This window comes from Zootermopsis nevadensis, unplaced genomic scaffold, assembly GCF_977971745.1.
Source record: "Zootermopsis nevadensis isolate Lab colony 2312 unplaced genomic scaffold, Znev_1.0 Znev_ptg000001l, whole genome shotgun sequence".
NCBI lineage: Eukaryota > Metazoa > Arthropoda > Insecta > Blattodea > Termopsidae > Zootermopsis > Zootermopsis nevadensis.
Window position 1 is genome coordinate 16855599 of NW_028259133.1, and position 27288 is coordinate 16882886.

At 39.9% G+C, this 27288-nt stretch overlaps 2 protein-coding genes across 4 annotated transcripts; both read left to right on the forward strand.

Annotated features, from left to right (window-relative positions):
* Window positions 1–58: 58 nt before the first annotated feature.
* Window positions 59–3676, forward strand: LOC110833161 (uncharacterized). Its single transcript, XM_022070868.2, has 4 exons — window positions 59–588; window positions 888–1077; window positions 2471–2632; window positions 3126–3676. Exons 1-4 carry the CDS (start codon window positions 174–176, stop codon window positions 3583–3585), a joined length of 1227 nt encoding a protein of 408 aa, XP_021926560.1. The 5' UTR covers window positions 59–173; the 3' UTR covers window positions 3586–3676.
* Window positions 3677–3830: 154 nt separating this feature from the next.
* LOC110833163 (spondin-2) lies at window positions 3831–26885 on the forward strand. Of its 3 annotated transcripts, none has more exons than XM_087347840.1 (7): window positions 3831–5075; window positions 15635–15829; window positions 22653–22864; window positions 23264–23368; window positions 23522–23701; window positions 24449–24635; window positions 25511–26885. In XM_087347840.1, the coding sequence occupies exons 1-7, from the start codon at window positions 4982–4984 to the stop codon at window positions 25705–25707; spliced, it is 1170 nt and encodes a 389-aa protein (XP_087203966.1). In that variant the 5' UTR covers window positions 3831–4981; the 3' UTR covers window positions 25708–26885. The 3 variants fall into 3 exon arrangements, with proteins under 3 accessions (XP_087203966.1, XP_021926562.1, XP_087203976.1); XM_087347850.1 differs by lacking the exon at window positions 3831–5075 and adding an exon at window positions 14311–14441; XM_022070870.2 differs by lacking the exon at window positions 15635–15829.
* The last annotated feature ends 403 nt before the right edge of the window (window positions 26886–27288 follow it).

The window sequence follows — 27288 nt, forward strand, 5'->3', positions numbered from 1 at the left end:
GGCTGGAACCTTCAGTTTATTGTCAGCATGCCAGAACTGTGTATTTTTAGGCCAGTTTTTCTTGTTTCATCTTATATTAACTCTGAATTCCATTCCATTAACCTCCCACCAACACCTAGCTTCCCCTCCCAAAGTATTGCAACAAAGTTGTTATTTATTCACATCTCAGCCACATGCTGAAGATGTTTTTCACAAATGTGTTTGTTCTGCTTCTGTTACGCACTATTGATTCTGTATTTTGTTGGGGGATTGCATCAGATGGTGATGTAATACTTAAACCCCAGTTGCAATCTGATTTAAATGGCACAGCACTAAAACCTCAAGATGGCATTTCTAGTCCAGACCTGAGAGAAAATAGTTTCAGGTTTAATTCAACCAGTTTTACTGCAGCTAGAATTTCATCTCCAAGAGGGAGTGGACAGAATGTTTCAGAGGATACAAAAGGAGAGACAACTGAAGGGGTAGTAGAAGACAATGGCCAAGAAGTGTTGGAGACGCAGCATGCCATGTGCAGAGTCACTACAGAGGAACTTGTATCCACAGCACAAGCAACTGTTACAAGGGTCCTGAAAGGCCTATGTAATACCAGTAAGTTGCATTTCAGTGTTCTCTTGAGAATCTGTAGTTCCTTTAGTTACTAAAGTTAAATGTGAGGACAGTGTGTTGTGACCTGCATCTGACACCTTCAGAAATCTTCCCATTTTCATTTCGTCTTTGAACTCGGAACTGAACACTGTTTGATATATTTTCTGTGTACATGTCAGTGGTGTGAGACTTTCAGGCTGTACCTAGTCTCACCATATTGTTTGAAATAAAGTTTCCAAAACTGGTATCAGTTTACATATTATTTTGTTTGTTATTGCTTTTTTTGTTGTCGTGATTTTCAGAGGAAATGGAGGATCGGTTCCACAACCTGGAATTGCAGCTGGCAGACCAGTTAAATGTCATCAAAACAATGTTAGTGAACATAGAAGACAAGATCATGGAGCAAGATCAGTCAACACGGCAGTCTCAGAAACGCATCATGGGTACCATCTTCAGGCAGTGTCCGTCAGTCCAAGTGCCGTACAGAAATGGGTAAGTACATCATTTTGATCTCCATGTGTGAAAAGGAAAAGAACTTACTACCTTTGTTGCAGGTTTGAGAAACAAGCGCACATAACAATATGGATTACTGAACTTTTGAACTTTGTCCATTGTCTGGTATTATTTTTTTTTTTTTTTTTTTTTTTTGAAAACTGTTTTTGTCCTTTGGTGTAGAAAAGAGGGTCACCTATTCTTTTGGGTCCAATTGAAAGAGCTAACCTCTCTTTGAAACAGACCCCACTGAGTAGTTGCCCCACTTCTCTAAATTAGAATATCAGATGATGGACAATGTCTTATAGTCGGCGCAGTAGTTTTCAAGGGAAAGGCTAGGAGGAGTCATTTGTTCTTATCGTATAATGCTGACTGGACCGAGGAGCCCAAACAAAAGAAATACACTGACCGTGCCACCTCAGGTACACAGAGTAGGCCCGTCCGCCAGCTCCCCCACCGGCCAAAAAGTACTTTGCCGACTATAAAACACATACAAGTATATGTTATATTGAAGTCTGTTATGTTTGTATTTCAATCAGACTTGCTTTATTAACAGTCTGTCACCGAGTAAATGCTATTATATTGACCTATTTTCATCTTCTGCTTGTTTTGATATTCAGTTGCTTCATTTTCACGCACTTATACATAAAATATAACCAATTGCATATGATCTAATGTGATGGTTTTTCTGTAATATTTGTGTGTTAAAAGTAATATAATGAAGTAAGATTGATCCTAGCGGTGTGAAAAGAACTCTTACGCTGCATCATAAAAAGGAAAAACCTAAGTAAGATTGTATGCACTTGGTTTTTTTATGTGGAACCACCAGAAAATGGTAATATTACATGCTGAAAAATATGGTGAGAGTATTTAGGCCATTACAAAGGTATTGAATGACAAATAATGTAGTCTATTAATTTTGTGAGCCTAATTTGATAATATTATGATACTGGCTACTGGGAACGACCTGTTCTTCAAGTGCCTAGGCACTGCAGGTCCTAACTTTTCGTTGGCTTTGATCTACAGACATTTGGTAGGACTCCTTGGACGAGGGATCGGCCCGTCGCAAGGCCTCTACCTGTACACAGGACAGCACAACACAGAGAAACGCAGACACATCCATGGCTTGAGTGGGATTCGAACCCTCGATCCCAGTGACCAAGTGGCACAAGGCCCACACCTCAGACCGTGCAGCCACTGCGGACCCCAATATTATAATTGGCAGAATAAATCCTGTAATAAAGGCAAAATTGGCCATGGTACTTGACTAAGACTGGACAATGCCATTTATGTGTATGTGGGAGTGAAGGCAGAGCTCCATGCATTCTTAATTTCAGCACTGTTTTTTGGAGTGATTTTTCACGTGTTACTTAAATATTGGGCGTCTGTGCAGGAGGACAAGTTTGACAACATTTGAAGAAGAGGAGACTGCAAGGACAACCTGGGAGGATGAGGAATCTTCAAGAGAGGTTTCAGAGAGTCCTCGTGATGCGGAGGTGAATCGTTACAATAGCACTATCCGTACAGAACCACTTCCTGGACAGCCTCATAGCAGGTGAGATTCTTCTGTGCTTTGTTATACAGGGCAGATATTTAATGACTTCTGTGTTTGTCTTTTTTTCAAGCACATGATATGAAAATACAGCGTTACCAAAATGTTTGGTGTGCATTAACTAAGAGCAAGTTGCTAGTTTGATTTTGTACAGCCTTTGTAAAAACATTGTAATGGAATAGAGCAACATTCAGAAACGAAGATATGGAATTTGACATAGGATGAAGAGGAAAATAAAGAAAGGAACAAAGAAACAACACTTGCTGTTGTACAAAATAAAGACTGAAGCTGCAGTAGCATTCTTAATATATTTTGGTTAGTCTCACCTCAGTACTTACATAGCACAGAGCCGGGATAGCTCAGTCAGTATACGGGCTGGGCGATCGGGGTTCGATCCCCGACGGGCAGAGGATTTTGCGTCCAGACCAGCTCTGGGGCCCACCCAGCCTCCTGTCCGAGAAAAACCTGCATAATGAGCTTTATAATTTGTGTACAGTGCAAGAAGCCATGTCTTCACCTATTACTGGCGTATCCGAGGTGTGGGATACAAGCTGACGGGATGGAATCACCGTCGCTCCCTCCGCAGTCCCTCCTTTTACATCTCTCCAGGTGGTTATCACATGTACATTCGCATCTACCCACGCCAGAATGAAGAAAACGTGTACGTTCACGTCGGCGTCACAGCAGGCGATTTTGACGACAACCTGTCTTGGCCGTTCAAGTTGAAGCATCGAGTCAATATTCTTGACCAGGTGTTATCTGAAGATGGACAGGAGGATATCAGTTCTCGTGTGTGGGACCCAGCAGCGCTATGTAGTGCTTTCAACTGGCAGAAGCCAACATCGGGCGACAACTATGAGTGTGTGGGCCTGGGCTTCGCTCACAGCGTAATTCGCTCCAGGCACTACATTCGTAATGATGCCATCGTTATCAGACTCAGTGTCTACTTAGATTGAGTCGCTGTATTGCCAGATATATCCACTTGTAACAAGGAAATAATCTGAAAATTAAATTTTGTAGAGGAATTAAATATTATTCGTCTGGTGATGTGTAGGTCAGTGATTTTTATCTTCCTTTACAAGTTCTTTGGTTGACTAGGTAAGACTGAGATTTGAGGTTTTTGCTGTCGTGAAGATGCTGATAGTGGCTTCTGCGTTGTGATGCTATGTGGTAGTGTAGGTGGTTCCCAGAAGATGTTCTTCAAAACCTGGTAACCACCTGCAGCGCTACACGGCATTAAATTTCAGAAGAACACAGTCGGCAATAAGACGTTATTTAGCTTTGAGTCAGATGGACAAAACTTGCAAATTTTGTAACGAGGTTATACGAGAATCCGTGCACTCTTTTGTTATAAATTGACATATGAGAAGTGAATATTTTTACTTATTGTATATGATTTTCAGTCTGTGTATCCAGTTTAATGTTTTTTTCTTTACAAGGTTTGTATCGGATTCGACTGTAGAATAGATCGTGCTGTCTGAAATTTCAAAGTATGTTTTGAAAACGAGGTGCTAGTTTCCCTTCCCCATCACAGATTTATATAGTGAGTCCAATGGTCGGTGATCCTGTTGGGAAACTGTTTCTGAAACCTCCGTTCCTTTGGAAGCTTCAGTACTTCCTGTGATTGTCATCCGGTCTTCAGAAGCTGTTTATTCTGTGCCTTTTGAGTTGAAATTTAATTTAAGAAAACGAGTAAATTTACATTAATAGAGTCGAAGAGTATGGAGAGTGAGAATGTCTGTAATGTTGCATGTTCAGTATATTCAACGAAGGTTTGTTCATCCTGGAATTTTGAAAACCACTCAAAGTTTGCATTCTCTTCCCAGATGCATTTATTAATATTTATGGGTTTCAGGGGCTTTCTAGAAGTTTTTTAGAATGTGATGCAAACTTTGTTTGGTCTTTAAATTTACCTTGTCAGAAATTATAACAGTCAAATTCAATGCTTTTACTTGAAGGCAATATGAGAAGCTGCAGTTATGTCATACTGCTCATATAATTATAAATAATTGTCATCTAGCAGCAATACTCTAGATCCCATCACCACCATGATGGGAGTTCAAATGATTTATACTTCTGCCCATTGTTTTTATTATACTTTAACCTTCTCATCCTCCTTGATTTTGTTTCACAATTCAGACATTTCTTATTACCAAGTTGGCAATTTCGTAATCTAATATAGGGAACTGTTCGAGTATGATTGGACTATGCCATTTTATTGCGGTGATATATGTTTACGATCTTTTACGCTCATTTGAATCTGCCGCTTCTGCACTGTCATTTGTTTCGAGACAGGCAGCGCCGCTGCGGCATAATACAAAGGTTCGGTAATTTGCAGGCAGCGTAGTGCGCATGAAATTACGCCTTAGTGGTCATGGCCGATTGTACGTTATCAGTAATCATAATTATTGCTTACGCAAATGTCATTCATACTCCTATGACCATGGTAAGTTACAACATACAGATTATTATTGTTAGCCACTAGTCAAAGAGTGACATCATACCGAAGTGTTTTGGGGGTTATTTAAGAAGGTTAGTGTTGCAGATATTTCTTGAAGCCTTGTGTTTGTGATGAAAGGCAGATCGACTGTCTAGTTTGAAGTCGGAACGCAGATGTGCTTGAAAGTCAGTGTTAGACCGTTGTTTATTATAAGATTTATTGTGCTGGAACCCTTAAAAGTCGATGTAGAACAGTTGTGAAATACAGTAATCTGCCGTCAAACATGCCTCAATGTTTACATTTTAAAAACTTCAAGCGATCTAAATTAACTACTGATATAGCCCTAAGACGAACAGCCAAATACGATTACAGTCTCACGCACAATATTACGAATTCCCGATAATTTGTGTAAATACGTCAAAACAACGGGGACCAGACATAAACAATAGATAAATGTAACCTCTGGGATCGGTTGTTACGAAATTCAATCAGCTTTTGTCAACAACATTTGTGTCTGCAATAAAAACGCACCACGACCACATATACCATACACAGAGATTCAAAATAGCAAATAATGCATGTGTGAAACTCCTGTGTTCACGTCTTCACTCCAGTTCATAGAAATTACCTTGCAGGTTACAGGTTAGCGTAGTGATAATGCTTTACATTTGCCTTCAATAGGTAACGGGTCGAATCTCGGTCAGAGTACCAGTCATCCTTGGGCTTTTGGTGGTTTCCCTGTGTTCGTCGAGACGATTACCAATATAATACCTGCAAACAGGCTACAATCACCTTCCAAATTCTTATCTCTGATTTTGCCAGATCAGTGGTGCTATATAACGTGTATTTGAAACAACATAATTAAATAACCGAAGGATAACATCAGGTTGTGCCTAGTGGGCCTACCCAAGTGTTGCTGTGAGTCATGGCTATTTCCCACACACGCTTCATATACATAAACCTTGCTTATGGAGTGATGCCGCAGGGCGGTCGGGAGGTAGGCACACTCCTTTGTCGTAGATGCCTACCCCAGGTTTCAGATGTGTCGGGAAGGGCGTGGAGCTGAAGCTAGTGAGCGCGGCGAAAAATTCTTCAGGGCCAAATGCATGAATTTTACATAAAGCCGAAGGTCATTTTTGCAGAGCGCTGAAGTATCATACGTGCTAGGTGAACAAAAGGTTGGTATAAATATCATCGCATGCTTAGGCACGTATTTCGAAGATTATCTGTGTCTGCCCTTCCACCAACAAAGCTGTTAAACAACGAAACAGATTTCAACTAAATTTGGTGCTGTAGAACTTCACTAAGTTGTGTACGGCCATTTTGATTTTGATTTAATTCATTCCTAAAGGCACTTTAAGGGTCTAAACTTTAGACTCTAAAGGAACGGTAACGGAAATATTCTGAGATTTCGATAAAATTCATTTTTAGGCATTAGGGCGTACTTTAGCCTGTAATTGTATTGTTTCAAAGCTGTCGCAGTACAGACATCACACTCCACCGAGTTGGACATTATTTCGCCTTTAATTTCATTCAACATTCACCATGTCGAAACATATTTGCAAATAAAAGTCTAGATTTTAGTTACATCCATATTTTATGTGAAGATGGCTGTCTTATGGGTTCTTGAGCTCTGTAGTGTCGTAGAAATTGGTCGACGTTTCATATATGATTACAACCATCATCGTCAGGTGCGAATAATCCTGAAGTACTTCTGAAACGTCGGTCAGATTCTGCGAGAGACAACAGCATAACATCCCAAAAGACAGCCATCTTCGGAAGAGCAGACGATTAAAATGGAGCTTAGAGAAATATGGAGTGCATTTGTAGACTGGATTACTGTGGCCCAGACCTGTTTCTGTGTGCACGAATTGAAATTAAGGAATCATTCTACAGGACGTGTGTTCGACGCCCACAGTCTGGTCTTCAGACAGTGATGCAAGCATTGAAGGAAACCAACTTTGACACACAAGTTAGACTGTCTAGTTGCTGAGGTTGGGGGCCTGCAGTAGACATGGGGTTATCAACCCTAGGTTCGAGGACCGCATGTGGCCCCCGTTTTACCTTTATGCTCCCTTAAGACGTGTTATTGAAATTTGATGTTGATAGGAAAGTAAGATATTGTAGATGCGTCATATTGTGATTTATTTAAATAGTATTAAAAATATATTAAAATTAGCCGTCAATCACAATATAATATGATTAATTTCAACTATTTATTTTGTTTTCTATATTCAATTTCATTAATAGTTTGAAACCTTTACTTCACAGTCCATATACAAAACATTGACATCACTACGAAATACGAAATACAAACATATTAGTGACCTATGATACTACAACGAATGAAGAAACAATATAAAGGACAAGAACATCATAAGAAAAATGAAAACAAAAAAACATTAAAAATCAGTAAAATATCAGTAATTCAGTGAAAAGTTTATATACATAACACCAGATGATGGCTATATATAGCCGAAACATGTCGTAAATGTTCCACATGTAAATCGAGTACTCGATAGGGAACGTAAAATGATATTTTAATCTTTTAATTATAGGAAAGTAAATAAAACAGTATGTTATAAAGAACCAAGTTGTAAATTTTAAGACGAATGCAAATTTTTCAATAGTTTAAGTTTTCGTCGAACGATTATACTTTGTATTGTACTGAAATATTCGTGTCTAATTATAATAGGGCATAAGCAGAGATTTGAAAGTTGAAGCCGGATTTACACTAATTTGTAGTGTACTCGTTTTGCGGGGAAATGAAATGCGAACTCGAATTGATGTAAACAAATCTTAAAATTATTGAACTTTGTTGTCATGTTGAAAACGAAGTTAAGCAGAGCGGTATAGTGTCTAAATAAGAAATTAGTATGTTTTGGTGTATCTTTCTGAACGAATAATAGTTTTAACAATTCTGTCGATAGTTTCGTTTCGATTATCATAATTTCTGATTAGCATTGAATTGTTTTCTTCTCAAATTTTCATAATACCGAATTAGAACAAACTTTATTATTTCTTTTCTTCCCACAAGTTTCATTAGATATACCAAGGTTTATCTGTATTTTATTATATAGTATATAATTATTCTTTAAAGTCGATCTTAAAGAAATAGAAAGTGAAGGTTTGGACTGAGTTCAACTGGCTCAGGATAGAGGCCAACTGTAGGATGTTGTGAATAGTGTAATGAGCCTTCGGGTCCCATAAACATGTTGAGAATCGTTTATTAGCTGATCGGCTATCAGCTTTGCAAGTTATATGTTCGTGTTTCATTTTTTCGCTGTCCCTTATGAGAGTACGCGTAGAATATTTTGGAAGTCGATGTCTCTCCATTCGTTCCACGCGGTCCTGCCTGTTCCTCTGAGAAATTATGTGTGTTTATTTTAATCGTGGGAAATGTATATGCATTGTGAATTCGATCAAATATTCTGCATCTCACTGCTGGTAGGATAAATCTCTGCTGCTTACATTCGTTTTCACTGGTTTATAGCAGAGTCCAGCGTTCTGACCCTTAAAGCAACGCGGGTTACTGAACCATCGTATGTGTTTGTGAAAAGATTGCTGCAACTTTCTAGAAGTCAGTTGTAAAAATAATAGCTTGGTGTATGACCCTTCAAAGTTGAAGAGAATGAACTTGTTTGCACTTTGTTTCAGCATTTTCTTTGCGTGAAAACCAGCTGTCATGGCTGAGGTTTATCGTCATTTTATTTAGTTTCTACTGAGGTTTTCCTTAGTTCCTCCAGTAAAATGTCGGGACTGCCCCCCAAATTAGACCACGATCTCCTCCTTACATATTATTTTAAATTAATAATTCATTGATCATATTATTCGATGTCATGTAGCCTGATCTTCTGACACGCCGTTTAACAAATCTTAAGTTAACAAGCGGTACTCAAAAGTAGAATTGAAGTGTCTGACTCACCCCGTTATTGTCGCTTCAGTAGAAGTTCTACTTGTCTGATTATGATTGAACGCCTTAAAGGTGCGCAACCCAATACACAGGACAAGAAAGGGAAGAAGATTACAGAGGAAGACCATCTCCTGCCATCACAGCTAAAAACATTCTGTTGGAACACACTCGTAATTATCTTCGAATTCTTTTCGCACCATGGATTATTGCATCAGCTTCTGATCGTCTCAAAGTCTTCTGTAAAACTTCGGTTCCCACATGTTTCATGATGTCACATTCACGGAATACCAGCGAAGAAGAATAACTCCATGAATCAGAGTCATCCTTCAGAAGCTAACAGTAGTTTAGCTAGTCAAATTCTTCGTCTTTTATGGTGACAACATTCACGGTAGATGGATGCATCTACGGATGGGTGAAATGAATGATTGGGTAAATTGATGAATGAGTGGATGGATTAATGAACGGGCAGATGAACGTCAGGTTTTGATTTTGGTCTTGTGGATTGTGATTCCGTGGATGAATAGATGAATGACTGAAGATTATTAAAGTGAAACGTTTCTTGGATAGTCGGTTCTTCCTTCGTGGGTGTTTTAAACGTGTTAAGTCCATTTACGTCTGTCGTTGACTGTACATGAGCACATCGTGACTGATTGTTTCCGCAAATAAATAACCCAGACCTTCCCCCAAGGTGATCAGATGTGAACGATCTGACAGTTACCCGCACGGTTTCCAATGAACCGTGCCGCGTTCTAAAATTGAGTAATGGTTGCCAAGTGTTTACATTAGAGGCTGGCCAAACAACTACGAAGTGACTGATTTCAGCGCTGCCTTCTCAGCGAATATTCACAACAAGAAGTTTTCATTTTCAGTGTTAATTTACAGCGAATTATCTACCTTGTGTCACAGAAGGCTGTGAAGTAGTTCTCCACCAAAGAAGTTGCGTCACCATTCGTTTCTTAAAGCCTTTAGTCGGGATTTAAGAAAAACAAAAATAAAGGAACATGGTTCCTTTTCTCTGATACAGACTGCAGTAGCTGACGCAAATGAATTATTACTTGTCAAGTGAGAGAGAGAGAGGAATGTGCCGTTTGGGAGGAGAGTTACCACGAAAACATTGCGCCACTGCCTCTAAATACTCATGACGCGAATGTCAGGGCACGTGACAAATGTTAAAGAGGTGGATGAAACTGCAGTTTCAGACATTTTCATTATAATAGGGCCCATTACAATGATTTTTAGTAACCGCGGCGGACTAACATTTGGTGGGCTTGGATTCAATACCTCTCTACGTCAGCTAAGGCAGAATGCTTATGTCATCAAAGTTTCGCATCGTCTTCATGCACGTAATTGTAAAGATATAAACATTTTTCACACGAACTTTAAATAAATGTTTATTATCTATCTTTATATACATTTCACATCTGTACCCCCAACATTTCGCAAGTTATTGTAATAAAAACCGAAATATAGACATAGGTTTTAATGGCGAGGTTTTTATTACTCGAAATAATTATCACTTATTTAAATGAGTACCCTGCACTAAAATGTCGGCAAGGTGAAATCAACGAGAGAGTTGCATATTTAATGCGATTCTGGGCGGGGATGCGATGTCGCGACCCTGGCAACAGTGGACCTTGTCACACTTTGACCCAGTAATTTAACTGCCATCACCAGCTGTCAGTCTGTCTGTCTGAATGTCTGCCAATAGCTGTGCCCTGGTATTGTATCATCACGCCATGAGAAGTTTAATCATGTTAGCAGAATAGGATAAATGGAGCAGCCATTGATAATGGAGATCTGAGGGACAGGAGAAAGCTGTGCTGAAGTGTGCCTCTCGTGGGTTAGGTTAGTCTTCAGGAAAATGCTGGAACAATGCGTTAGATAACTTCCTGGAACAAATAAACAATTGAGATTCGCGGTTCTTACGTTACTGAACATGTCGATGTTTGTCTTATGGATTTTAAAGCCACGTGGACTTGTACGTAGATACCAAAGTTTTGGAGGAAGATGGTTCCTCCAATTTCTAGGTTTTCTAAACTCGTATTTATGGATTAAATGAAAGTAAGATCACAAGTTGTTCCCAGAACTTCTTTTTATATGTTACGACAGTAGTGACGAACTAGAAATTGTGAATACCAAGCGGCGATTATGTATTCCCAGCTGTTGATTTTGTATAATCACAGGTTATTGTTCATAATAACCGGAATATTTACTTCTACCGTGATAAATGTAGCTATACTACCTAGAATTTACGCTGAAAAAACACAGGAAGACTTAATATAACTAGGTCTGTTTGTCACTGACTCTAGAATGAACAATAGATTATGAATGATGAAGGCAATAAGCATCCCTGAAACGTCGATAAATTTCTACCAACTACAAAATGCAATGTCTCAGAAAACTCATCTTCATGCTCGCCTTCGTGAGAACCTGAAATTCACCGCAAATAACATTTGCCGTTCTGGTGGGAACTCCTCAATATGGCATTGTGAAGTGGGGTTGTTTTCTCAGGAAGGGGCAGACGATAAGACCTTTTGATGATCGGAAAGAAAGCAGAATGGACACGCTCTAGTTATTGCCAACTACGCGGCAAATTAATTGACCTCAGACAAATCGCTCACGAGCAATGCCAAGTCAAGGCTGAAATTACAAGTGGCCTACAACATGACGTCACGTGACTTTTGTGACGAATTTTATGTTTGTCGTGTTCTTTGTAGAAGTGCTAACTGAGGGCGTCGTGCCCGTCTGTCCTTTATTTCATGTCCGAATGGATTTATACAATACTATTTCGCGTTCTAAATGTTAAGATGTCGCTATGGCTCAATTTGACCCAGTCCACTAGCCCCCGACGTTGAGAATGCTGATAGATGAGTAGGAACATTAGTGGAATGATGATTGACAAGTGAAGACCGAAGTATTTTAACAAAACCTACCACTTTTTTCATCACGCATCCCATGTGGATTGCACTGGAATTGAAGACATGTCTCTGTGGTGTGTATTTTCCTGAAGCTATGGCACAATAGGCGATCAGACATCTTAAGCTCATTATTCGAGCTTTATTCTCGTTTGGATTTCCTGTGTCTTTAGCATTAGTTCACATAAATAACACGTCGCAAACGCTGCTGGATGTATTGTGATGACATAGTAAAAAAGTAAAGTTTGTCCCACTATACGCCAAATAGGCGCTTGGGGTGAGTGGAGGTATAGCTCCTCTCTTCTTTGACCTCGGCACTAGATGGGGGTGAGTGGTCAGCATCACGCCCCGGCCGGCTTTACCCCCGGGAAAGGACCCCAGTACCCATTGTAGAGGAGGCTGGGTGGGCCCCAGAGCCGGTCTGGACGCAGAGGCTAGAGGAAAAATCCTCTGCCCCCGTCGGGGATCGAACCCCGGTCGTCCAGCCCGTAGCTAGTCACTATACTGACTGAGCTATCCCGGTTCATGATGACATCGATAACAAGAAATATTAATACATAAGTATATAAAACGAACTTGATTCTTCTTTCAGACGTTACAGTTGCGATTTATAATGTTTGTGTAATTAAATGTGTGACGTGTATGAGGTGGGGAAATTTTACCTCATCTCATAGGGAATTTCCTCTCCTATCAGAGCGCTCGAGTGAGTTCAAGTACTGCAAGAGTAAAGTGATCCAAACAGTTTATTATTGATTGCTCGCAAACTTCGCGCGTGAGCTTAACCATTTGTTTTTATTTAAAGGATCTTCTGTTGCCTGCCTTTGAAAGGACACGCTTTCATTGACGGGAAATGGCGTCGCACGTTTCCTCAAACATGAAACGGTGGCGGGCTTTTGTGAACACGATAATGGACCTTCGGGTTCAATTAAACTCAGGGAATTTCTTAAATAGGCGATCGTGCTGTTTTTTCTCGAGGACTCTTCTCTATTGTGTAGAAACGTTTCGTGTTCCGAAGTTTAACCGTCTTTATCACAACCTCTGGGGCTAGGCGTGGTGTCATAGGAACGGTTGCAGTGCCTGAGTAGGATCAACGGAAGAGCATGGGTAGTCCCGAAGGTTGGCGTCGATGTGCTGTTGCGTTGAGGTGCAGGTACTTCGAGGATGGATATCTTTTAGATCGACAACACGAACGGAGACTGAAGGAATTTGAAATAGTTTATTAAATGATTACGTTTCTAAAGACTTGACGACTCACTTTTACACACATCTATTCTGTAGTGTATAATTTACAATTTTACAACATGAATTGTACACTTATTTTAATTTATCCCAAGAACCAAACGATTTACGTTACACTTCTCTTATCTAATGACGTATCAATCTTTATCATTCTCTATCTCCATGTCAAGTTTTACTGAAGGCAGACGAAATTCTGAAATTTGTTACGCTAAATTTTTAATTAAAAAATTTCCAAACTGGATGACTCATGTCTTGACTGCTTGAATGGGCGTTCGAGATATCGAGACTTTTGAAACGAATTTTCTGGATTCCGTGTTATTGATACAGTGCGTCATTTTGTGTTGGGCAAGGCCGTGGTCTAGGAAACACGGAGTTTTCCTCCGGGGGCTTCCCCGGTTTCTCCGTGGCATCCCAACAATTACTCCATTCACACACAGAAGAATGCAATGGCAAACCACTTCTGGATCATCTGCCAAGAACGTATATGAACAGGTCCCAGTCCGAGAAAAGGATGGAAGGATCCTGTTCATATGGACCTGTCGTCAGACAGAACACTAAATAATAATAATAATAATAATAATAGGCTGTATATTCTATGTTTATTGAAGAAGCAGGAAACTTTGTTCGACTTTTATGAATGTAACAATAGAACCTACTCCGAGACATGTTCAAATAGAATAAAAAAGCTGGTAGGGGCTATTTTTTAGACGAATATTTTCTACACTGTAATTAAAAGTGAGGTGGGTTCTAGTCGTATAGTATGTTCGGTTCCTAAGATGGAGGTTAAGCCCACAGGAAGATCTTTACGTACACAACATCACAACGAAAATAAATCTGTAGACATATGCCCATTCTCACAGCAGGATTCGAAACCGTGTTCTCAGTGTTCCAGCTGCTAAGACCGAGATGGACGTCAGATAAACAAAAAAGTGTCTTAAATTACAAAATTAAAACGAGTGGCGACGTAAGGCGTGATTTTTCTAACGCATTCTGTTCTTCCCACCAAACTGATTCATTCAAGGTTTTCAACCCAGTCAACTTGTCTAGCTGTTCATTCTTATGTTACTATGACAACGGCCGTGATAAAAAGAAATCATTTGGTTAGGAGTGGGGGAGTGTGCAATTTTATTAATAACAGTCCTGCTAACAGACAAGTGACGTTCTAGCTATCTATATAAAAACAGGAATGGAGATGTCATTCACATAACCTGTCCGTTAGTACAGTACAGTACACAGCAAGTATCATCAGTTCTCGTTTGTCAGTGTTGAGAAACAGACGCGCTCTGCAGTTCGGCATGAGACCAGGTAACGAACGTACTACATAAGACTTAGGCCTCAGTCTGTTATTTCGTTTCGAGATTAATTAAATTTGTTGAACGTGTGATGAGAAACTCAGCGAAGTTCTGTTATAAAATTGGTGTGGTTGGTGATGTAATGTTATAAACGAGTGACAGCGAAAATGTTATTCAGAACAGTTAAGATGTTACAGAATTTTACGATCGGATTTTGTATTTATATTAAAGTAAAACATTAACCTGCTCTTTTATCTGGGGTTATTATAGAAACAAATGTCTAATTTGAGCATGAAGTCAGGCAATTAGCCTACCACAGCAGATTCAAACTGTTCTACTTCTCCAGTATTCTGACAAGAAATTAACTTGTGCAAATGTGTGACGATAAATCTTGAGAATTTTTTTAATAAAATTAATCTGATATTATTTAAAAGTGTACAAGAATTAACGCGGAAAGAGGACAGGAGAAAATTTAGTTTATGGCTGCAGAATTTTATCGTTGTAATAAATAAATTTTTCACATCTGACTGACCTGGGTTCGATAAGTACCTGCATATTCCAGTTACCCAACTACATTTTTCACAAAATTACAGTTTCATCCTTAGTTATTTAACATTCTGTGCATTGTAGGAGGTTGAAAAACTTTATGATTCGGTAATGCTTTATATTGCAGGCCTGTTATATGCTTTAGAAGTCATGTGTTTGTGTACTTAAGGTTACGATGGTATCAGAAAACTGCACAGGGCATTTGTTGAGTTTCGTTGTTGTTTAGAACTAGGGAAATTATTTTAGACCCATCAATATAATCGGCATTATATTGTTTTATACAGCTAATTTAACAATTTTAAATTGAATCTCGTCGAAATAATATTTAAGAATTTAGTCCATACCTCACAGAAAAGACGATCATAATCCACAAATACAAAATGCAGAGTTATCGATTATTAAAGCACAGTTGCCACTGGTTTTTAAAGGGTTAGCAGTCGGTAATTCTGCATTTTTCCCAATGTAATTATGGGTTTATGGTTCTCTGATTAACAGCTATTATTATCTTAAACAGTATTAACCTTTTCTTCTTTGTAATGGTGAAATGGTGTGTTTTCTTTGCGGTACGGACTGAATTCTTAAATATTACTTAGATGAACTTTAGGCTTTAAAGGGATACTGGATCGTCTTACAAGCAGAAGTGTCTCGTGTTGCCTCCAGGACCTTGGCGGATATGGCTTTGCTGTGTCTTGGGGAGTGCGTTGATGGTCACACCACTGAGTGTGGGCAAGGAACGCTGTGACCAGGACCGCCTGGCTTTGTACACACTTCGTGTGGAAACACACTGGAGTCGCGAACTCTTTCCCAAACAATTTCCCGAGTGGAGACCGCCTGCTCAGTGGTCCAGGCTTGTCGGTAAGTACAAACAAACTTGTGGAACGTTCGAATCCAAAGCCCATTTCCTTCCCAACTAATTCCTGGTAAAATTCATGGAGCTCTGTGACTTACATTCGAAAGACAGGCGGTTTGGGGACACTGATGAAGGTTTGTAGTTTTCTAAGTCAGTGTATACGAATGCAACAACAGCTTTAAACAAACGAATTCCGCTTCTTTAATAGTCTCTTCTATTCTCTTTTGCTCACTATTTATCATCGTCACGTCTGATTCTTTTTCTTAATTTTAGCGTTGTTAAATGCGTTTCCCGGTGAAAAGGGCCTATGTAAATGCATTTTAGGTATCTGACTCATTAAAAGACGGGGATTTCATGACTAGATGAGCGACATTAGTTTTTCATGAAGGCATTTACTCAGTCAAGTTAATTTACGACTCATAGTTTTGTTCAGGAAAACTCTGTTTGTGCTGTTTTGAGTCCTGGTGTCTATTTTACGTTTTTAAAGCAAACGAGGGATTATTGATCTATTGTATTGTGTTATCCGGAGGAATGAACACATTTCGTTTTAATATGGGCTGTGTCCCTGTTTAAATAGCACTGGGCTTAAGTAACCGGCACAATAAAAGACAAGGCAGTATTTTGTTAGGAACTTGAACTTGAAAATGTGAAGCAAACTTGTTGTTGAAACATCTGAAATCTTGTTGTGGTTTGCGGTTGGGAAATTCTGAATTTCCGAACTTCGCGTCTAAGTTGTTAGCATTCCTATTCCGTGTTCGGGGGGGGGGGGGGGGGGGGGGCGTCTCTGGTTCAAATGCCAGCTCGGAAACCGGATATCCTGCATGAGGTTTATCGTGGTTTTGCTCAGTCCCTCCAGGCAAATGCTTAAATTAGGCCAAGTCCGTTCGTTACACTTCCGTTTTAGTTCATTATTCATCATCGTATCATCGGCGCTTGAAGTCTGACTCGTTCTACTCTTGTGTTCCTTTAGTCGTACGTCATTTTGTCGTTTGCTGGGGTCTGTTTACTCAAGATGCCTTACGTAACTGCACATTCTGTTTTAGTAATTGTTATTGTTGACTGTGTCATGTATGCAGACTGCTTCACAATCACCTAATTCTTTTTCCGTTAATCTTATTTTCGTTGGTTTTTTGATAAGCCTGTTTTATTATAGTTGCTGCTGTTCTCCTGTTAAGCTGCACTAACGTTACAGTATTACCAAGACCGTTGACCTCTCCTGTTATCTGCCGTTCACTCGCAGTGGCTCTGTGCGTTAAGAAAAGGCCTCAAGAACACTCGAAACGATTATGTGTATGAGTACATATTTGAATAGAAAACGGAAAATGAATTAAATATGGAAAATTCTTAAAATTGGGTTTTATAAATCGTGCTCATTGCAATAAATTCACGTAGTTGCCCCTGCCAAAGAAAATTAGGCACAGTCAGTCATTTGATATCAAAGTTCGTCTAAATATTATTTAAGAATTTAGTCCGCACCGCAAAGAAAACACATTTCACCATTATAAAGATTATTAGTTAATGTCGTTTAAGTAATTGATGACTGTTTTAGAGTGGGAATCATACGAATTCCACAAATAAAAATTTCAAAGTTACAGAGTGTTTAATGAAATGGGACGTGCAGTTATCATTGTCTGCGAAGCGTTAATTTGTAAACAGAAGAAGAACTGTGCGCGTTTGTAGCTATGGATTCGTTTTCACGTGTTCCCATGTAACCGAACAGCATTCTTGGGCCGTGATTCATCCGCAAGAACTAAGTTGTGTCACTCAGAGGCACCGGCGCTGGTGTGGGCTGCACTATTTTGGTGGCGCGTAGGAACACAGCTTGTAGCGCGGAGGTTCACAAACAGATGGATTCATAATCATTATTTTGTCTATTCGTGGTTCATTTAACGACGCTGACAGTAGCTCAGAGTGTACAGCGGCGAATGATACGACGGTTAATGAATTGTGAGGGATATGGATACAATCCCATAATTTGTCGGAAGGGACTGAGGAAAATCATGAAAGACTTGAGTCAGGATAGCCGGACTCCGTCCCGAGATTTGAGCCCAGATCTCTCGAATACGAAGATAGACCAGTATCACGTTTGCACAATTATATGATGAAGTGGATAGAATATGGATTGCATAAACATCTCAACCTACGAGAATTGTTTGTAACAATTCTGGATCCGTTTAATATGTAGGCGAACATAAACTTAAAATTTTATTTCGGGCGTCAGTTAAAATGTCAACTTTTATTTGTCGACATTATTTAAACATGAAAAAGAGATTGCTTCAGTTTTTGTTGTCTAATGGTTTTGGCACGCAAGTTCAATTGATATTTTACATTCATCCACCCACATCCCACACAGACATGTACAAATTTTCTTACAGTCAACATAAAACTTTTGATATCTGTTTTTTCTGACGTAGAATAAAGTACAGCAGGTTTCTATAGTGGTGAAATCAAGTAATAGTGCATTCGAGTCTTTTCATTGTAATCCCGTTCACCAGACACAACCGATTCGACCTTAGATATTTATTTTTTTTACACGGATTTGGCATGGCTTCAAGACTAATAGTAAAAGTGTGATATTAAAAACAAAACAGGAAAGTAAAATGATTTAGTCATGTTGTCACTCAAATGCCACTTGTTTTCATCGTTCAACTCTAGATCCATGCACGCGCAGACTTGGTCCTGTGAAGGAAGCCAGCCAACTCTCTCTTCCTACTGCCTGCTAAAGGAATTAGCGTAGGCAGCTTGCTTCGGTTAATATAGTGTTTCTTATTATTGAACAGCACTATTTTGTGACGCATTTAAATTACGGGAATTATGTTCCCTTTCACGTTTGGTACATATAATGTGCCCAAGAAATTGTGTTCCTCTTTCGTAACGTTGACCTTACCGCCAGAATGGACGACATAATCGTAATAACAAGAGAGCTAATAGATTATTCTAAAACGTATCGCAGTTTAGATATTTGGCAACTACAGTAAGTGTTAAAAGAAGTGAGTGGCACGTAAATCACTTAACCGAGACAGTTTTTTCGCGTCACTTTTACTTTTATTTTGGTATTTTGTGTGAAGCAGTTGGTTACACTGTTGTGACACGTGAAAATTGTTTGTATTCGTTTCATTATTTTTTTATTATCCATGTAAAGTGATTAAATATAAATTTTCGTTAACAGCATGGGTAGGGTCGTAGTAAAGCGAGTTACGAATTACACTGTTTAGTCTTCCGGTTTGTGACGTCATGTCTTCTTTTAAGTGGCTGCCGACGTTTTGGAGGAACGTATCGCCTCCTTCTTTTGGGTCGATGGGAACGTAATATGAATTGACGTTCGTATGACAGAACGGAAATTCGTAAATTTTTCGTCTGTCTGTGGCCTCAATCGGGCACTTGCACTGAACTTCAGTTAGTATGTTCGATTGTTTCCATGGAAACGTCTGCCTTGTGTTTTGTATCATAACCCAGTTGCGTTGGGCGACGTTCGAATTTATAACTTGTGTTGGGCAAGGCCGTGGTCTAGGCAACACGGAGTTTTCCTCCGGGGGCTTCCCCGGTTTCTCCGTGGCATCCATTCACACACAGAAGAAGGCAATGGCAAACCACTTCTGGATCATCTGCCAAGAACGTATATGAACAGGTCCCAGTCCGAGAAAAGGATGGAAGGATCCTGCTCATATGGACCTGTCATTAGACAGAACACTAAAATAAATAAATACTTTGTAATAGATAGGAAAGAAGTCTTTTCACACCCGCGTGGTTCGCTGCTGGTTCGCGTTGTAATCAATTATTCTGGTTTATACGGCTACTAATATACCCAGCTGCTACTGAATGACATCTACAAATTTTTCTTTATTTCCTATTAGCGACAAAATAATTTTAGTTGGATGTTAGTCGCGACTGATTTATTATTCCTTTTGCGGGTTGTATGAGACCAGTTGACTGGTGACGGAAAAGAAGAATTGCAAATATGGAATAAGTGCTGCATCTTTAGAAATGCGTGCCGGATCTGCGTTACAAATCCATTCCGCATTATGAAGATCAGTTTGTCAATGTTTAGAAAATTATCTCCGCTTATTCTGAGAATCATACGAAACTCATAAATATGATGTGGTGAATGTTAATTTAAATGCCATGGAAGTTGCCATTGTGTTTCAAAGTTTTGCCATGCTCCTGTGTATTATATTAAGTTGTTCAGTGTGAATGGTTTTGACGAAGTAAAAAAGACATGAATTTTTATTTGCGAATAAATATATTTTAACGTGCTAGTGATTAGGAGAACTTTACAGGGAACGTACGGTAGTCGGGGCGAATTAGTGCGTTCGACGTCCGTTAAAGTGAAAGACAGGGGAATCGGAAGGGCGAAAGGGGTATCAGGGGTACTATCCAAACGATAAACATTGTTTCCAAGCGGCATTACTTTGTAACTCGCTGTCTCAATTCCTGTGTCGGTAATGTCGTTGGGTTGCGTAGTATTGACGTAGGAGAAACGCACTGTTTGGTCCCGTCCCACCGTCTCTTGATGCAGTAACACTTACCTCTTGCTCGAACCAGAGTTCAACAATGTTTACATCACACACAGTTTGTGCAATTACGTCATTTTACTTAACAAATATTCTTAATTGCACCCATTACGTCACGTATGGAGATTAGAGTTGCAGCTTCTTTATTCGAAATTGTTGAGAACTTCCCTCATGACCTTGAGTCGTGAAAAGGTTTGCGCTGTAATCACGAAGTCGGTCTGTGTCTTACAAAGTCGTTTTTGGATTTCTGACATAGTTCTTTGTTGCTGTACGAACGAGAGCATAAAGCTGTATTCGTCTTTGGAGTACTGGTATTTTATAAACATCTTTTGTGTTATCACCGATAAGTCTACTGGTGAAAGTGTCACTCACAGTGCTGATGATAAAATCAGTAAATCAGTAACATCGTTAAATAACCCAAGAGTTAATTATTGAATACTACGTTTGAGCGTTTGATAAGAAGGGATTTTTATAGTAAAGGCTGTCATGTATTTAACAAAGATACTGAATTTTTACTGCTATTTTGAATGTTTATAAATGTTTAATTCGCCGATCGCTCGGTTCTAAATGAATGTATAAAGAAGTGTTTAGTTATTCTCCTGCAGAAAGAATTATGTTGACAGTGAAATGCTGAATTCATCATCGCAGCGAACTGCTTTGTGAGTCCGTATTGTAAATATTCCAAGTTTAAATCAACGCTGTGAAAGTTAAACAAACATCTAAAGGCTCCCGACATCTGCTGAACAAAGCATGTACGGTGCTAGACATTAGAATCAAATTGGAAACTCATAGGCTAATACAGTATAAATTTATTTCTCATGTGGGTTGCGTTGTTATTCCTCAGTAAGTTTAGATTTGGTCGCTTCGTTCACATGCGGTTTAGAACAGGGTAAAATAATTCAGGACCTACAGAATTACACAGACACAATTCCTCAGCCTGTCAACTCTCGAAGCATTTGTCTACATACAGACAGCTTCCATTAGTTTATAGTCCGGTGGGTATTAATCGACAAAATAAGAAGTACAACCCCCCGCTGGAACACGATTCATGCTGACAGGTTCTATTTTTAGTGTGTGATCACTGCCGAAAACACCTGAAGCAATGCTTTTCTAATGACATCCTTCTTTGCACTCGTAAACAGGCCCCACTCCTGTATCTTCATATTGCGATTGAGTGGATCTGTAGCTAAAGAAATCAATGGGACAAGATGCCCTTCGCGGCATTTGAAGTATTAAATCGTGACATTCGGGTGTTTGCTGTATCCGTTATCAGGTAGACGATGGAGGCAGCAAGCACCTGTGAAATATCGGCACATTTCTGCCAGACTACGTGGCGCAAAATCGCAGAAGACTATCATTTTTATATTACTCGCTGTTAGAATCTTAAATCTTAATTTTTTCCGTTTCCAAAGTACTTGTTCACTCGAAAACACAATTCGCCATTTTGTAGTAACACACATTTGTTATCGCCACAATAACAGACAAATTGAACGTCACTGCCGAGTGGTTAGTACTCCTATTTCGTATTCGGGAGGTACCGGGTTCAAATTTCGGTACGGGCTGACTCATGACAGAAGTTTTTTTCATTTTCTCCAAATTTTGAACTTTACATTAGGCCACGACCACTTCTTTACATATCGTTTCGTAAGTGGTAAAGACGTTAGCATTACAACTTGAAGGTCGTCCTTGAAATTGACGGATCCACAGAGTTACAACCACGTGTTTTGCCATGCAAACTTTCTATACAGTAACAGAAATAATAACAATAATTCAGTTCACTTATTAAAATTCTTGACAGTAACAAATAAGACAAATTATAGTCAAGTATAGAAAAAATACGGTATTCTGAAAAGCAAACAATACAGTACAATAAAATCTACCAGGGGCGAATTGTTCATGGTAACCGTGTTAGCCCGGTTAACATTAATAAAACTAAACATAAGTATTGTGTTTTGTTTTAATAGTTTATTGGTACTCCATACATCGAAACACGGCAGAACTAATAAGATAAAATGCATCGTTTCGGTGTATGGACTTTCCAGACACTGCTCTGTAATGATCTTCAGATGCAATTTTACTCCTGACTGGGAACTTACCCACGAATGCCATTACTTCGATTTCTTGTCGAAGCTGGTCTTTCTTCGTCTTGTGGACGTGTAGGAGATACCAGCGTTTCGAAGGAACATACTGCCTCCATCATCAGAGCACACGGCACTACTAACCCGAAGACCAACACGTACATCTTCACCGCCATGAGAACCTTATATTTCGTGTTTGTTTTCCACGTTTCATGTGTATTAGCATATGCTGCTTGCAGGTCGATCCCATGACAAGTCCTTCGCTCTGTTTCGCGTTGGAGTTACGGCTAGCGACGGTCTGAAGACGTTCTGTGAAACAGGGCAGTCTGACGGCTTGGAGGCGCAGAGTCAGGGTGAAGGAGGTGTGTTTGATGAATTCAACGGTCCAGCTATTTCTACAGGGCAGGGGAACTCTCGAACCGAATTCTTCGTGGACGGAAACCACACCAAGGTGAGTGAGTACAGCAGCGTTACTGGTAGGTCCATGATTCTGCATCCCTTTCTCAAGGAGTAGACAATCACTGAGTGGTAGCAATGTTGACGTAGGAGCATTATATTGGACATTGCTGCTCACCTCTGAAACGTCGGTTAACTTTTATCAGACTACGCTGCATAACAACACAGAAGACAACCATCTTCATTCTCGCCACCGTTGAGACCAGAAATGTCAATTTCCTGCATGTCCAAGACTTAATATTACAGGGAAAGAAGTAGATAAGAAGAAATCATTCTTACATGGGCTGGATGGAGAGAATAAGAACAGAGGATTCTTAAAGAAACCGCAAGTAGAGAATATTTTTTGGGGTCTTGAACGTATGTTCCATAACCTGAACGTTTATTTCTTTCTCAGGTCTCTGTTGCCGTTCGGATCGTACCTTCTCCTGACTGGTTCGTGGGACTTGACAGCTTGGAGTTGTGTAAAAATGGATTTTGGATTGATGCTCTATCGGTTCAGGTAATAAATTGGAGCTTACGACGCCTATTTTCCTTTGAAACTCTTAAGCCTGTACGGTGACTATGGACTGGACAAAATATCATTCCCAATATTTACTTAGTTGACAGACATCTTGAGTTTGGTGACGTGTTGAGAAGTAGGTTCTTGTTTCAGGCGGGTCCGATGGATGCCGGTACAGACAGTGGGTTCACATTTACAGCACCTAACTGGCCAAGTGAACCACGGCAGAAGATCAGCCACATTACAGCGCAAGAGCCCAGCCATCCCGCCAACTCATTCCATTACCCCGACAAGAAACGACTACCGCCCATCGCAACCTTCCATTTCCACAAGGTGAGAGGAGCCTCAGGTTTAGTTTGTCTTCGTCAGAGAATCAAATTAACTTGGAATCTTTCACATTTCATATCAGATCCTTAACGGAAGTGTCGGGGGGGGGGGGGGGGGGAACTGAACCCGTTAGCATCAAGTCTCTTATGCGTATTTACTTTCAGAATTTCATTTTGTATGTGACGAGTCAAATTCATGGAGAGTTAACGCACCCTGTGTCTAACCTAAGCAGCCACAAGATGAATTTATGCGTTCAACACTGATTTTACTTATGACAATTCTCCAATTTTCCAAATCTCCTAGCATTAAGGCAAGTTTGTCACAAAAATAATTAATGTTTTTTGCTCAAAATAACTCATGATTAGATATTAGTTATACGTATTTATTCTTGTCGTATTTACTATACTTCTTCTTCTTCTTCTTCTTCTTCTTCTTCTTCTATGGCTCTCCGGTCTGTATTCGGTCCATGGCCTCCTCAATTCTCCTCTTCCATTCGGTCCTCTGACAGATCCGTCTGTCCGAGGTTGAGGTTTCGAAACATCTTCCTTTTTACGGTGCAAGGTTGTTAGCCTTGCGACCAACCCCCAACCTGGAGGACCAGGGTACCTGTCTTAGTCTGACCTCTCCCCCTAGGGAGGCCTTACCAGTAGCTCTTGGGGTCTCTGAGGTACTCGAGCCCCACCACCACAAGGTGCAGTTCAGTAATCCTGTACGTAGCATTGCTGAAGCACTTGCGTGTGACTCTCGTTGCAGGACAAAGTGTACCGGCTGAGTGAAGAGACCCGTCACTCGCCCAATGACATCCAAGTTTACACAGTGGACGACTTGGAGGCGGTACTGCGTCAGGATGATATCAGCAATGATGTCCTGCCATCTATCGTGCACGAGCAGACCCAGCGTCCGAAATTGAACAAGCATCGACGGATGAGGAAGGGGGCGCGTACGTAAATCACCGTTTTTGAAACTATAGTCTGCGGACCAGTGCCGTTCGTTGGCTTAATTTGTGCAGGTCTGCAAATTCTACTTGGTGAGGTCTTCCTGAATAAAACTGAGCACCTATTTACTTTGAGTATGAAAATATTTTGCAATGAATTTAATCAGTAGATTTTGGATGATGGACAGATACATTAAAATGAATTATTATCCATTGTTCAGGACCGTTCTGTAAAAGTTGATGGTTGATTAGATGATATTCTGTTTTTATGGAACTCAGAGGTCGCAGAATTTCACCATTTTACCATATCCTGAGCCAGTAGAGTTCAGTTTAAACACTCATTCTAAATTTATCACACGCCAATCTTAATATTCTCCCATGTTTTTCAATGTCTCATTGTTTAATGTATAACATTCATTTACAAAATTTATTTTGAAGATTTCTGTCTTCTGGGTTGCGCTGTGTAGTCTGGTCGATGAACATTCATCGCCCTGATGACGGAGGCAGTATGACCTCTGAAACGTTGGTTAACATCGACCAGACTACACGGCGCAACAACCCAGAAGACAGAAATCTTCAGACTCATCGCCCTGATGACGGAGGCAGTATGACCTCTGAAACGTTGGTTAACATCGACCAGACTACACAGCGCAACGTCCCGGAAGACAGAAATCTTCATACTCACCGCTGTGAAAACCTCAAATCTTACAAAACTTATTTTACCTGTTTTAATTCTGGTGTTAATACGCTACTGGCACTAACATTTCTTGAAAATCTGATGACATAATCCTGTAAGGTCTTTAATGTTTTATTAGGAAAATATCTAATAACCAATGAAGTTAGTAACATGAAAAGTAAATGCCATTAGTTTTTGTTCACAGGTCGGGCAGTGGCATGCCAGGTGGGCGAGTGGGAAACCTGGTCACCGTGCAGCGTGTCTTGTGGCATCGGAGAGTCCGTAAGAAGTCGACAGGTTCTGAAACGCTCCCGCCGGGGGGGTCAACCTTGCCCTCCTCTGACTGAGACCAAGTGGTGCGGTGAACACACGGCCTGTCCTCAAAGGTTTTTCAACTGGTGACCCTTCTTCCACACTGCATACTAACGACAAAACGAGCAATTGAAAACACTTCTAACCAAAAAGTCAGATTGGAGTCTACTGGCTTTCTTGTTTGAATGCAGACACTGCACTGATGTTTGATGTTCAGATGGTGCTGTGGTGAAGCTTGTAAGGTGTGATGGAAGATGGGAGGGGTCAAGAAACTGCCACTGCTTTTTGTAGCAGTGCTTGACTCTAAATTACCAGACACACACATAAAATGCCTATCCTGAACAGTTCATAAATGTGAGTTGTGAAAAAGGAAATCCTTCTTCTTTTTCTGGCTTAACAATGTTTGTACATTTTCCGGTACCCTTTTACGGGTCCCAAATTTTTCATTAGCTTTGATCTATAGACATTTGGTAGGACTCCTTGGACGAGGGATCGGCCCGTCGCAAGGCCTCTACCTGTACACAGGACAGCACGACACAGAAAAAATCCATGGCTTGAGTGGGATTAGAACCCACAGTCCCCACGACCAAGCGGCACAAGGATAAAGGAAATACTGGTCTTCAAAAAAATCTAGGGTCACTGCTTTGAAACTTCCTGATATGTGAGATATTTCATTACGGAAGGAAATCCACTCATTTTCATATCTACGTAGTTAATGAAAGATGTGAGGTTGTCATGGCAACAAGTATGTCTGGGTTGTAGTGCTGTGTAGTTGTATAGTTGATGATTTACTTTTATGTTTTGACCAGCTATTTCTCTTCTTATTTATGACAAATCATGTTTTTCTACATGTAACATGATCTCATATGAATAATATAAATGTAATGGTTTACGCAGACGCTGAAGGACTGGTTCGAAAGGTTTAAAAATCAAGATATTGGTCTTAGTCCTTCATCTAAATGTTCTTACAAATGTTTTGGCATGGCAGAAGAAGAGATGATATGAAGATTTCTGTCTTCTGGTTTGTTGCACTGTGTAGTCTGGTCGATGACGGAGGCAGTATGACCTCTGAAACGTTGGTAAACATCGACCAGACTACACAGCGCAACAACCCAGAAGACAGAAATCTTCATACTCACCACTGTGAAAACCTCAAATCATACAAGAGACGACACGGTTAACATAAAAATTATTTGTCAAGAAGTAAGGTTAACATGATGAGTAAACTGTAAAGGAAAACAGCAATCATTAAACAGGTCAGCCTTCTAGTTCTTTTTGCTGTAGTTCTCATAAAGTCAATCAGAGTAACCTGAAATTCCATACTGTTTAAGAACTGCCAATATTTTACTAACCCTTTACGGCTCAAATTATTGATATAGAAAACTTGTAATGGGTTCCGTTTATTTTATTTCAATTTAAAATGTGGACTGGAACTTGATTGCCCTAGTGATTAAAACTATTGTAAAGAATCACATCCAAGGGCAAATTTATTTGAACAATTAAGAAACGACATTGTTTTTAAATGTGGACTGAGTCAAATTGAAACTCTGAAAAGGTTAAGGTAGACTGGCACAGTGAGGTTTTATTTAAATATTGGGCTACCAGCCATGTTAGTGGTTGAATGGAGAAAACACCAACTGAATTTCAGTACCCTGAGGATGAGGATGGTTC

Bases quoted from the DNA above. Each gene is read 5' to 3' on its own strand.
- LOC110833163 (XM_087347840.1), top strand. From the start codon at position 4,982: ATGAAATTACGCCTTAGTGGTCATGGCCGATTGTACGTTATCAGTAAT. The intron at 5,076-15,634 runs GTAAGTTACAAC...TGTTGCCTCCAG, and splicing joins TTCATACTCCTATGACCATG to GACCTTGGCGGATATGGCTT. The intron at 23,369-23,521 runs GTAATAAATTGG...TTCTTGTTTCAG, and splicing joins TTGATGCTCTATCGGTTCAG to GCGGGTCCGATGGATGCCGG.
- LOC110833161 (XM_022070868.2), top strand. From the start codon at position 174: ATGCTGAAGATGTTTTTCACAAATGTGTTTGTTCTGCTTCTGTTACGC. The intron at 589-887 runs GTAAGTTGCATT...CGTGATTTTCAG, and splicing joins GAAAGGCCTATGTAATACCA to AGGAAATGGAGGATCGGTTC. The intron at 1,078-2,470 runs GTAAGTACATCA...GCGTCTGTGCAG, and splicing joins CAAGTGCCGTACAGAAATGG to GAGGACAAGTTTGACAACAT.